This window comes from Ipomoea nil, unplaced genomic scaffold (genome assembly GCF_001879475.1).
Source record: "Ipomoea nil cultivar Tokyo-kokei standard unplaced genomic scaffold, Asagao_1.1 scaffold2845, whole genome shotgun sequence".
Lineage (NCBI taxonomy): Eukaryota > Viridiplantae > Streptophyta > Magnoliopsida > Solanales > Convolvulaceae > Ipomoea > Ipomoea nil.
Window position 1 is genome coordinate 2,385,633 of NW_017619273.1, and position 14,668 is coordinate 2,400,300.

Below are 14,668 nucleotides of genomic sequence, written 5' to 3' on the forward strand. Positions count from 1 at the left end.
CTTAACTGATCTCTTCACACTTCTCGACCTATTCAACACAAACAAGATTTAAAAATTACATGTTAGCTAGTATTCTCATCAATAGTATATATATTTAAAGTATTTGTATTACTTACAATTTTATCAAACACTCCCTTTGTTTTCTCGTTGGAATGTAATAAATTCCATCTTCAGATTTTTTAGATCGCGCTCGAACCCAATCCAAGCTACGATCACTAGCTTCTACAGTCGATGTAATAGAAACACGAGAATATTGTGAAGACAATGGGTCGCATATCAACCACTCAGATTGCTTTCCAACATATCCCTTAGACCCTAAAAAGTGGGGATGCTCATTTCGCGCTTGCAACTCCCTATAATTTTGACTTTTGGCCTAAAATAAAATTTACTATTGAATAATATGTTAATAATAATAAAGCATTAAGACTAACAAAACATGATTATTAAGCAAGTAAATTACGTAGTGTACCTTGAACTCTTTAGTTTGATGATTTTCTACAAATTTGTTCCATTGTTCTTCATTCAAGTAGTCATATAACTCTGTGGGAGAGCTACATATAGGGTGTTTTTTGTTGATGAAATCACGCACCAATCTTGTTTTGAAATCTTTCCAGCGTGACCTCGCAATCTTTATAACATTTTTTCTTGATTCATCAGGGATATTAAACTCTTTATGAATAATAACAATAAAATAACAAATAAGTATACCTCTCTTGACATTAACATATATAAAATGAAGTAATGGTCAATATATAAATTAAATTAATGGTTATTACCTTAAGATCCAGCCAAATCAATTCTTTAATCCCGCTGGAGACTTTAGGCCAATCACTGATGTTAATGTCTACGTGCGTACGAACCAAAGTGCCAAGATAAAATGCGAACTTCCTTGCAAATGGGCCAATAGGCCTATTCTACTCATTGAAATCAATTGTCATAGACTCATCTTCTGGCTTCTTCTTTTTCATTTTTTTGCATGACGTAGGTCCTCTTGATTTAGTCACTGGGATAGGCTCTATAGACTCTAAAGGCTCTGACATCGGATCTGTATAATCAGCCATGAATTTGTCTTGATAGGATATATATCCCGGCACTGACCACATGTACGTCTATGGGCTCATTTATAGTCAGGTCAGGATCAAACGGTTTGGGACCGGGTCCACGGGTTAAAGTAAGAGGTGACGGGTCAAACCCGCCATCGTGCCTATAAAAGGGCTCGTAGCCCTCCAAATAAAGGGTCCCTTCTCCACTTCACTCTCCCGACCCTCTCTCTATATACACTGTTCTTTGCCTTCTCTCTAAGGAAGAAGAACAATACAAAGATGAATAAAAGAACTCATTTGATATATTATCTTGTCTATTTCATTGTATATACACTTTATAGATATACACTCTACGAGTACAACCGACAACCGGGAATTAGTACACTCAGGCATATTAAGTACAAAACTCACGCACATTAACATTACACATTCACGCACATTAAGTGCAAATCTCAGGCATATTAAGCACAAGACTCACGCACATTAAGTATAAAACTCACGCACATTAATCAACCGCACGGAAAGCCACAAATGCACCTGATCCCTTCCCTATATATATATATATATATATATATATATATATATATATATATATATATATATATATATATATATATATATATATATATAAGTTGTTTTCAAGTGCGGCGGTGTCTTACGGTGCGACGGTGCAGCGTCACAATAGTTCAATAAATATACACCATCAACGTTAGGAAAATACACCACAAAAACACACACAAATTAGGTACGCATCACAAAAATCACACCATTAGGTGTGATTAAAAACACGATACAGTGTTCGGAAATACACCATTGGGGGTGGTGAGTTACATGGTGTATTTTTTTTGGGTCTGTTGTGTTTTTTTTGTTTTGTTTTGTTTTTTTTTTTTTTTTTTTTTTGCATTTCATTGTAGTGTGTTTCCCTTACATTGTTGGTGTATTCTAAAATTCCGCCGCACCTAAAGCCCTCGCCGCATTTGAACTTTTTCCTATACATACATACATACATACATACATACATACATACATACATACATACATACATACATACATACATACATACATATATATATATATATATATATATATATATATATATATATATATATATATATATATATATATATATATATATATATACATGTTATAAAAAAAAAAGATTTCATTTTAGAAATTATACTATCGGATGGTTAACCCACAATCGTTCTTCATTATCAGTACGCATGTAATTAGTATCAATGTTATCTTCACCTAAAGCCACAGGTTGAATACCAGTAGAAAATGGTGGGGTTTCATCAAATTGATCATATTCATCTTCATCCACAACATCACCAAACACTAACAATATTTCTTTTGTCTTGTAAGACAACTGACTACTTACTATCAATAGGATTATAAACATAAAAGACTTTTTTAGCTTGATATGCAAGTATAAACTGTTCATCATGATATCCTAGCCGACCAAAATCAACTAAGGTAAAACCCAAATCATCGACTTGGAAACCCCGTCTGTTCTCAATCCAAGAACATCGGAATAGAGGAATCCTAAACTCCTTATAACCAAGTTCCCAAATTTCATCAATGACGCCATAGTACGACATATCAGCATCTACCTGGTTAGTATCTTTAACACTAGAATACTATCTTAATAGTGCTACTAATGTCACTCTACTTTTTTGCACCATACTTTTTTTTATCTTGACGTTTTGTGTAAAACATATTCCCATTAATATCATATCCCTCATAAGTGTTCACAAGTATACCAGGGTCATACGCTAACCACCTAATGGTTTCACTGATATTATTTGGCACTTGAGATAACTCTTGCATCACTGTACCTTTGAACCATCTGATAAATGTGTTATTTAGTTCATTTATCACCCACATTTCACCCTTAGAAGGATTTTGTAGCCTTATAATAGACATGTGTTGATTCAAGTATGGATGAAGCTCAAAAAGGTGTTGCAGTACGAGATGATGTGCTTGATTTCAGATTATTGAACTTGGGAGATGTGTTTTAACCCAATGGTACCTCTTCCTGTGAGTCTTCCTTCAAGACGCAATTTAAGAATACCAATGGACTCAACATTAGCCAAATAATCAGTACAAAAATCAATGACTTCTTCAGCGCCATAAGCTTTAATTATACTCCCTTTTGGCCAATATCGATTTCTCACATATCCTTTCAAAATTCCCATGTATCTCTCAAATGGATACATATACCTCAAGAATACATGACCACACATTTTAATTTCCCACACCAAGTGAACTGTTAAATGCACCATAACATCAAAAAATGATAGGGGGAAATACATTTCAAACTGGCATAAAGTTACTACCACATCAGCTTGCAAAGAATCCAACACCTCAAGATCAAGAACTTTACTACTAATGGCATTGAAAAAGTAGCAAAGCTTTGTAATGGCTTGTCTAACATGGTTTGGTAATATGTCTCTAATAGCAACAGGTAACATATGTTGAATTAACACATGGCAATCATGTGATTTCTTACCAATCAATTTAAGGCCCTTCATTGAAACAAGCTTTTTTAATGTTAGATGAACTAGTTTTTGCCCCGTGCGATGCACGGCATAAAATTTAAGTAACTTTAATATTGATAATATTTTAAAAACAATAAAATAAAATATTAATCATGAAATTAAAACTTATTCTGAAATGTATTTTTCTTTAACAATACTAAATTGGTTGTTATATCGAACATCACATATTGTTAGCATATATTATAAAGAATTGTGTTATAACATACCACATGAGATTTAAAAAGTGTACATTAAAATAATTATATATATATATATATATATATATATATATATATATATATATATATATATATTAATATATGTATGTATACACACACACACACATTTTTATAAAAAAAAAAATTTAATTAGAAAATCAAACAATATACAATAAAAAAATTATGAAATTAAATTTTCTTATATATAAAAACATTTATTAATATGATTTGCAATTTAAGCCTATAGTACATATACTTGACAATATATAAATAAAAAATACAGTATCATCATCATACATTGAAACTAACTACGAAAATATTTTCTTAAACATTGCTTAATAATAATAATTATATACGTACAACATATATAAATCTAAACTAAATATGAAATATTTTATGACATGAAAGAAAAAATAAAACCTGCAATGCTAAGCCCAATAAACATTTAATTATCTATCCATATAACCCAGTTACATTGCATTTCAGCCCATTAACCCAATTATAAAACCTCATTACCAAACCCTAATCCATATTTTTTGACGATTGCGCTTCCGTCTACTCTGTTGCGTTTGTCATTCTCTCTAAAATGTTCACTGACTTACGCGAACCTTCTCTGTTTCTGGTGTCTTGACGTTGTGGAATTGCTTTCAGATAATCTAATCGTAGCTTTTGGCCGTTGTGGAATTGCTTTCTTCCCCAAATGCCGATCTGAAAAATCGGGTGACCGGAGCAAATCTAAAACAAACTAATAAATACAGTATCATCTTTAGATAAAACTTATTGTTTAAAACGAAATTAAGAAATACATCATATTTTCTAATTACTTAATATCAGTTCAATAATTATTTGTTTAAACTTATGCGTCTCTCTAATATTATTGTTCATGCAACTGATTTAAATTTTAAAAAAAAAAATTTCAATTTAGTAACTGATTTAGTAACTTTTTTTTTTTAAAAAAAAAATTCCCTCTCAAAACTATATTAGAATGAACAATTAAATTGTTGTCGATCAACAAAATTGTAAGAATAAAAAACAGGTTAATCTTATTTTTTAAAATTGGATACTCTAATTTTTTTTCCAGTAAACAATAAATTAATTTATATAATAAAATGTTAACTTAAAAATACTGGAATGTATTACCTGCTTCATCATTAAATAACAATAATTGTAGATTAACATGTATTGAAAATAGATAAGTATGATGCATTATATACCTTAAAATGATGCAATTTCATTTAATTGGTATTTTAATACCTTAAAATGATGCAATTTCATTTAGGCGGGAAATTGATTGGCAAAAAACATTTTGCTATTATATAGAGTAAGATAGCCAGAAGGAAGCTTGAAACCATTTAGACAGCTACAAAATTTGTTTTTTTTTCCTTTTTAGACAAAGTATAACAATCTGGAGGTAAGTATGTCTTCTTTCCAAATTCTTGTGGTGCTAATTGAGCCCTTATCCCCATTTCTACCATATCTTTTCTAGCTTTGATACCATCTTTCTTCTTACCTTGAATATTCAACAATGTCCCGATAATGCTATCACAAATATTTTTCTCTACATGCATTAAATCAAGACAATGTCGAACAGATAAGTGCTCCCAATATGGTAAATCCCAAAATATAGATCTCTTTTTTTTCAAATACCCTTTTGACTTGTTTTTGAAGTTTTTCCACACACATTATCAATGTTATTGACTTGTTCCTAAATGACATCCCCTGATAATGGTAAGCGAGCTACTCTAGTCTCATATTTTCCATTGAAAGTTTTTTTCTTCTTTCGATAAGGATGGTCAATAGGTAAAAAGGTTTGGTGACTCATGAACACATTTTTCCTACTGTTGTTCAACCAAAGATCAACTGTTTCCTCTTCACAAACAGGGCATGCCTTAGCACATTTAGTAATATACCCTGATAAGTTACCATATGCCGGGAAGTCATTGATTGTGTAGAACAACTTAGCTCGTAAAGTGAAGTTGGTTTGACTATGAGCATCAAATACCGTCACACCTTTATCCAAAACATCTTTAAATCTTCAACAGGCGGTGCCAAGTGCACATCTATGTCGTTTCCTGGTTGTTTAGGACCAGATATTAGCAATGGTAACATGATGTACATGCGCTTCATACACAACCACAGAGGAAGATTGTAAACTTTTAAAATAACTGGCCAAGTGCTATGGCGAGTGCTCATGTTATCATGAGGATTCATTCCATCCGTGCATAGTCCAAGCCTAAGATTTCGATTTTCAACACCGAATTCAGGAAACTTTTTATTAATGTTTCTCCATTGAGGAGAATCGGCAAGATGTCTCAACTTTACATCTTCTTTTCTCCCACTAACATGCCAATGCAAATTCTTCGCATCATTTGCATTTGCAAACAAACGTTTGAATCTTAGAATCACCAGTAGATGCCACAACAACTTCACTGGAGGACCTTTCTTCTGCTCACATGCATCATCGAGCCTTTTCCATTTATAACGCGATGCTCCACACTTCGGACACACATGCAAGTTTTTGTATTGTTTCCAATACAAAATACAATCGTTCGGACATGCATGGATCCTTTCAATCTCCATACCCAACGGACATAACATTTTCTTTGCCACATAAGTTGAACAAGGAAGTTCATTATCATTAGGAAGCATGTCCTTTAAAAGTTCTAATAACCCCGTGAAATTCTTATCACTCCACCTATTTTTTGCTTTTAAGTTATACAATTTAAGCACTGCTAATAACTTTGTAAATTTACTACATCCAGAAAACAAAGGTTGTCCAGAATTCTCAAAAAAACTTTCAAACTCTTGAGGCATTTCATTCAAATCCCCTTGCATATCATGCATTAATTCATATAGCTGGTCATTGTCTCCATCATTTCCAACATTATCTTCATTACTTTGATCTTTCTCTACATTTAATCCCATATCATCTGTACTCACACTAATAGGTACAGTTTCACCATGCCATATCCATTGGTCATATCCTTCCTTAAAATCACGACGTATCAAATGACTCTTAATTTGTTTAGAACTAAGAACCTTTTTAGATTTCTATAATCATAACAATGGAACACTATATAATTTTCACCAATTTGACTTGCATATTCCTCGATCGGCAATTTTAATAAACTATTAAACCCCATGAACATGTTCAAGTGTATTGCGTTTCTTATACATCGAACTCTGATACATATCTCCTATATATTGTCTCACAACATTTAAGATATGATAAATGAGTTAGTTTACTTAGTTATAACTTAAAGGCTCAAGTTCAAACTTTAACTAAATAATTTAAATTTTAAAATTTAAAATACTATCTAAAACTAATTAAATAATTTACTACCTAAAACTAACTAAATAATTTAATGTTTTATTGAACTTTTATCATACAATGAAAAGTTATACATAATAAACAATTAATTAGATTATCTGTTAAAACTTTTTCTAATAATAGTTAGAATATTTTGTAATTTTTAATTTTTAATTTTGTAAGAATTAGCTTATGTAATTTTTATTTACTTTAATTTAATTTGATAATTAATTTTTTTTATTAAACATTTTGTTAAATTTGGTTATACACTTTATTTTATTTACTTATATACTTTAATTTGATACTTATAAAATTATTTTTTGTTTATTCATAATCATATTATTTTTATAATTTTTCACTTTCATTTTTTATAAACATAATACATAATACACAATACACATTGTTTATATACACTAGTAATTCACCCGCGCGATGCATGGGAAAAAATTATGTTATTATAAATATAAATAAAAAATAGAAAAACTAAAATATTTTAAATTGTTTAATATAATAATATTTTTTAGCTTCCATTGGTCAAGTATTTATTATTTTTATAGAATACAAAATTAAAATTAAAATTAAAATTAAATTTTGTATGGTTAATATAATCTCTAATTATGTGCATATTCAAATAAACTTATAGAGAGAATTTACATATAATTACATTGATTTATTCTTAATTGTATTTCATCTATATTATAATTTTCACAATACGAATAATAACTAAGGTAATTACATTTGGAAAGCAAATTTTAAATTTTGTATGAGTAAATTTAAACTCTAATTGAACACATTTTTTATATGATTATATAATATATAGCTATTTTATTTTTCAAAAGTACATTTTTTATATGATTATATAATATATAGTTATTTTATTTTTCAAATGTTGTGCTTTTTTTTTTAAATAATAAAGGATGTTGTGGCATTAATTGTAACATTAATTACTTCTCAAACCATATAACTTTATTATAGTTAAGATATACAATAACACACAATTAATCTAAACTAAAATAAACAAGAAAATTTCTAAAATGTATTATACAACATTTTTATCACACAATAACAACTATATATATATATATATATATATATATATATATATATATATATATATATATATATATATATATATATATATATACATATCTTGGGTTGGATCGGAGGACGGCTGGCGCTGGTGGCGAGCTTGCGGCTAGGATTGGAGACCGGTGACGGCGAGGATTGGAGACCGGTGGCGGCGGCGATTAGGACTAGAGACCGATGGCGGCGGCGACGACGGGACTGGAGGCTAGCGGCAATGGAAGAAGAAGATGTGGGGAATGGCATGGAATAGCGGGAAAGATGGAGGAGTGTTGTGGCGGTGTGGGGAAGACCGGAGGCGGCGAGGACTGGAGAAGATGACGAAAGTTCGGTGGAGTGTAGGAGAAGACGACGAGAGCGGCGGTTGTGGAGTGTTTGTTTGGAAGCTGTGGGGAGGTAGATGTAGGGGGGGTGAGTTTTTTTTTTTTTCGTAGCCCTAATAATATGCGTCCGATGTTAGGAATATCGGACGCATATTGTATTAATGCGTTAACTATATGCGTCCGAAGTGTGAGAGCTTCGAACGCATATAGTTCTTTTAAATAAGCAGCTCCACAATATGCGTCTGATGTTCCCAAACATTGGACACATTTTAAAAAAAAAAAAAATTATATGGTGGCATTTTAATTACAAAAATGTCACCGTCCCCCACTTTACACGTCTTATGTTTAAACTTCGAAAGCATATTTTTAGATTTTTTTTGATCATTTTTGTACTAGTGAAGTACTGAAGATGAAGACAATGACAATGCTATCCAAAAGAGAAGAGAATTAAGAAGACTTAGAGAAATTTAAACCAAAAGTAGTATTTTTTTTAGACTATTTTTTTATACTAAGTATTTAGACTAGCAGTCTAGATTTATTACAAAGTTACAAACATTTATTTTAGTGACAATTATAATCAATTTCTCATATATTATCTTGCATTTATATACTTTAAATTACTAATTTAAATAAACAAATTCAACATTCAATTACCTGTACATGAACATCTCCTATATAATTTTACATTGATATACTTTGAATTACTTATTTAAAAATAATTATTGAACATTATCTCATTTACACAATGCGCATGGAAATATAGTTAATACGTACTTATACATAATTATTATGCTTTATATTATTTTATCGTGCCGTAAAAATAAAAGATGATATCCGTTTTTGGAAAGCACTATGAAAAATAAGATATGACAATTATATTAATTAAAAAATATATATACTGGGAAATAAATAATAAATAATAATGGTGCCACTGACAAAGTGACCAAGACCACAGTTTTTGCAATCAAAAGCAATGCAATTTCGTGTTCATTTTCTTTTGATATAATAATAAACTTTTTCCACGTTGTTTCATTTTTAAATTTAATTTTTAAAAATTATGGGCCCCTCGATGCATTGCTTTCCGACACGTTGCATGATTAATAGGGAATAAACAATAATTAAATGTTGTTTGATTTATATATGTTTAATTAAGATAGAGAAAAATATAATATTGGATTGTGATTTACGTAAGGTGGCGTGGTTTGTTTGTTTGCCCAAAAATCTTAGTTTTCAACTAATTGTGGTGATTCAAGCTAAGCCATAAGAAAGAAAGAAAGGTTTCTTGCACCTAACTATCCACTTTTTTCCACCTATATGTATGTATTGCATGCAAAATATGGAATTGCAAGCAATGTAAGATAGCTAGCTTGTTAGGACCAATTGGATTCAAGTTTAAGCATGGTATAGTATGTCTATTTTGTTCACTACAAAAAAAAAGGGGGTGAATTTGATTATTGTACAAGCATTATGATCGACTTGATAAAATATTCACAATGAATTTGTGACGTTATTAAAAAAATTATCAAATGTTTTGATTTACGTGAAAGTTCACAATCGCTATCAAAATGTGTGTTCGGAATGAAGTCTGCCTTATGATTAGTTGCTATCCACCCTTATTAATGCATCTATTAGTTGTATTTATAGATGGTTGATAATTTATGTTACGGTTGATAATTTTATCTTTTTTTATCTACTTCTCGACCTCGTCCAGACAACTTTTTAGTTTTTACCATAATCACTATTCTAATCTCTAGCATTAGATGTTTTCTTTCATTGGAATATGAGGATTTCTCACCTCTATCTACTTGATTTATCGTCTAAAGAAAATTCTTTTTCTTTAAAGAAAAAAAAAAATTAGAAGAGAAAATTATATATTATTTTTGTGAATATATATATAGTATTTAAACTACTATACTTCTCACAATTAAGAAATTTTATGCTTCGATCACCACTAGTATTGTGTGTGTGTGTGTTTTCTTTTTCTTTTTCTTTTTTTTTACGTCATTTTCTAATTTTGTTGTGCCCACATAAATCATTTTATATTGTTTTGTATATCATAATTTACAATTTTTTTTTTTTTGCTTTGAATTAAATGAGGTCACTAACAAGCTAAGGCAGGATGTCAATAATTAGAATTGATGCAGTTGAAGTACATGATTGCTCGAGTGGCGAAGGAGATTGGAGGTCTCTTAATCAATGTTAAAGTTAATTATATAGCTGTCCCAATACATAATTGACTTGAGTAATAAAATTGACTTTCACGTCAAAAGATATTTAAAAAAAAATTAAAAATAAAAGATGCCATCATATTTAGCGTAAAAGCCTAAAAGGCCATGGAAAAGAAAAGTACACTGCTATAAAAGATCTCCTAACTGGTCAAGGTAGAATCTTGGCTTATAAGAATTGTCAAATGTACCCATTCAAAAAGTAAGTTAATTTCATTTTGACAACATTTCATCACTTTTCTCACGATAATTGTGGTATTGTTATCTTTAGTCTGATAATTTTATTAGAGCAAGCTTAACGAGAATTTTTGCTAGATTTTTTAGCGTTTTTTTTTATTGATATAGAGGAGAGCTGAGAGTGTTGGGATTTTTTTTACTAAGTTTCGATTTTTATCATTAAAGAAAGAAAAAAAAAAACAAAAGAAACAAATAAACGCATGGAAGTAATTTGCATGTCCAACTGGTACATGCTATTCACGCTCCACTGCACTGGCTTGATGGGCGCGTCAAAGTGATCAACAATTGGCGACCACTCTAACTTTTTATTTCTTTTTTAGTTTGCCTTCTTTTTAACCTTTGTAAAATGTATATGACAATAGACCCACCAAAATCTTGTAAAAAAAATCCCAAATCATTATGGTTACTTTTAACATTGCATATTCAGTCCTCTATTATAACTTTTATCCAATCAACTTTAATTTTTAGGACAATATACTAATTTGATAATTTTAATCTTCTATTTCTGTTTAAAAAATGTTCATAAATGACTAATATACAATACAATATAGAAAAAAATCAATTTTTTTGTTAAAAAGTTTATCAAATTATTGTTTACTATATTTTTATGAATAATTTTTCTACAAGAAATTATTGAGATTGTAAAATATAATTTTTTTTAATAAAAATAACAGTAATTTATAAGTGAATATTGTAATAGATGATCAAATATTCATTTCAGGCTTTGTACCGCTAATTAACATGCGACTTGCGAATTATATTCGCAATGGTTCTATAGATTGGGTCTTGTGGGTTTAAAATTAGTCTGACGAAGTTGGGATCACTTTAAGCTATTTAAAAAAAAAAATATATATATATATATATATATATATATATATATATATATATATATATATATATATATATATATATATATATATATATATATATATATATATATATATATATAACATGCAAGCTAGGCAGCTAGCTTAGAATATCAAGATTAAATGTATGTTGTCGGCATAATTTTGTCAATATATGCAACTAACGTAACTGTATTACGTTAACTTTACATGCATATATATATATATATATATATATATATATATATATATATATATATATATATATATATAAAAGAGCGAAAACGAAAGGCAAAAAAGTGAAGGGTAGCTTAACGGCATATATGGATGAAAGATCATTACGAACTTCATATCCAATTTGTGTAGAAACAAGTTCAGAAAGTTTAGCTATCACCCTCAACAATATTATATGCCGCTGTCAATTGGTATAACGTGAGATAAAGGGAGAAAAAGAATTTTTTTTTTTTTAATTTGTTTAGTTCTTTAATTATTTAGGATTAATTGTTTTAGTCCCAATAAGAATTTACAAAAAATAAGGACACTCGATCAATTTTGTACGATTATGGCGAAATAAATGTGCAAGATTGTTGATGGAGAAAATTGTTTTGCAATAGACAAATATGTAAATATATAAATTGTTTTGTATTACTCTTACGGGGAATTTGACGATGTTACGATTGCTTTTGATAGATGTTGTCTAATCGAGTGATCCATGTGCTTGCTAGAGTGGTTGGGCCCGTCTTTACATGGGGTGTGTGTGTGGATCAAATGAACGTGCTCCCGAGAGAGCAATAGGAACTCACCACAATCGTTCATCTGGATAGATCTAATAGATCAGAAACACGTACTTTTAAAAAAATATGGTGGTATTTTTTATAAATAATTGAATTTTGAAGTACAAGAAAATTGTTTTAAAAGTGCAAATAACATTTTCATAGAGTGCACATGTGTACAAGTAAAATGTATTAAAAGTGCAAGTAAAATGTATTAAATTAAAGTGCAACAAATAATGTCCACCGAGCAACAATATTAAGTGCATCTAACGTTATCATTAGTTGCACCAAACGTTATTATTAAGTGCATCAATATGAAAGACGTTATCATTAAGTACACCAATGTGAAAAGGTAAATTACTTGCATTATTAAGTGTAAATGGTTGCACTTTTAAGTGATTTTACTTGTATATTGTACTTGTATACTTAAATATGTTATTTGCACTTCTAACACAAGTTACTTGCACTCAAAGTTTTAGTTATTTACAAAAATAATGTCACCGCATATTTTTAAAATTAGATCTGATCCATTGATCTTTTTAGATAGACGACTCATATTAGTTCATAGTTCTTTCTTAGGCACACATTCTCAATGGAGTGCTTCCCTATATATATTGGGGAGGAATCAATTGAGAGCGAACACTTCCGATCCCCTATAAAAAGTGTGGACACATCTACACTCTCCATCTTGAAAAATCAAAAGTTATGATTTTACTATTACTAAATTTTCAAGTTTGTAATAATTATAAAATAAATCTAGCTCTTAAAAAATTTTCAATAATTATATAAAATTGATCTACATATTTTGTTTTACTAAAACCTCAACCATTAATGAACCTTAAAGGACGACTAAGATCAGTGGCCCTCAGTTCTTCCTTATGTCAATTATAACACCTACCTCACGGACCATATTTTACAATTTTTAACCATACAAACCAAAACCATCAATTGTTAATAAGTGGGGACCAAATTAAAATAAAAATGTTCACTATATATTATTGTATATAACAGTTTATTTTCAATTTCCGCAATTGCTATTGGCAAATTAAAGAAGCTGTAAATTTAACTTTTTAAGGACCAATGGCAGATGGAATACAATCAACTAATCAAGTGTATGCCCAAACCTTTACTCAAACTTTTATCCATAAAAAAACATTATAGTTATGTACTTGTGTATGTATGCATGTGTGTATGTAAAACGTGTTGAATAAGTTAAATGGATACAAAATTAGAATATAATAAGTGGAGGCATTGCATGCATGATTTTGATATATGTTTAATTTGTGAATACCCCTACTTATATTGGGGAAAGTTTGACATGAACTCAACAAGAAAACATTAAAAATAGGAGAAAGAAGACATTGAATTGAAGCTACTCCATATTAAAGGTGTCTCATATCTGCACTTTTTAATGCTTCAGCTTTACAATTCTTTTTTTGCTGGGTTGGGGGAAGTTCATTATATCATTACACCCTCACAGTAAGCAAACGTTTTAAATTCCCAAAAAGTTGGTAGGGACTAAGAACAGTTTTTAAATTACCACTTTTTAAAAACCTGTATAACACATAAAATTGTGTTAGAAAATTAATATGAAAATAACATGTAAGTAGGCCAAGCACTTTGTGCTCAAATGACATGTAGTGACTTCTCTCATATGGGGGTTATGAGATCGAGCCTCAATAGAGATGTCACTGACTCTTTGTGCTTCAACATGTTGAGAAAGTATAGATGAATAGATACTACAATGTAATCGAGTCAGTAGCTTAAAAAAAAAAAATGTGAGTAGTCATTTTGAGACATTGTTTGATCTTGTGTGATGTCTATAACTGATTTGTCCTAATTAGTGTAGAGTTTGAAAAGAATTTGAGGCTTTTGTCATACATTATAATTAAGCAAATGTGAGTTTATACTAATATAAATACTCCGTATATTTTAACGAACTCTATATACATGTGACATGGTTTTTCAAGGATTTTTTTTTTTTTTTGAAAAAAGGTACAAATAGACCATTGAACTATTTGGGGATAGCAATAACCTAGTAATTCACTTAAAATTTTGTTTAGATAATATT

At 29.7% G+C, this 14,668-nt stretch overlaps 1 protein-coding gene across 1 annotated transcript; it reads right to left on the reverse strand.

Moving 5' to 3' along the window:
* Positions 1-5,506: 5,506 nt before the first annotated feature.
* LOC109159817 lies at positions 5,507-6,726 on the reverse strand. Its single transcript, XM_019307929.1, has 2 exons — positions 5,812-6,726; positions 5,507-5,689 (listed from the first exon to the last, which is right to left on the reverse strand). Exons 1-2 carry the CDS (start codon positions 6,724-6,726, stop codon positions 5,507-5,509), a joined length of 1,098 nt encoding a protein of 365 aa, XP_019163474.1.
* Between the last annotated feature and the right edge of the window lie 7,942 nt (positions 6,727-14,668).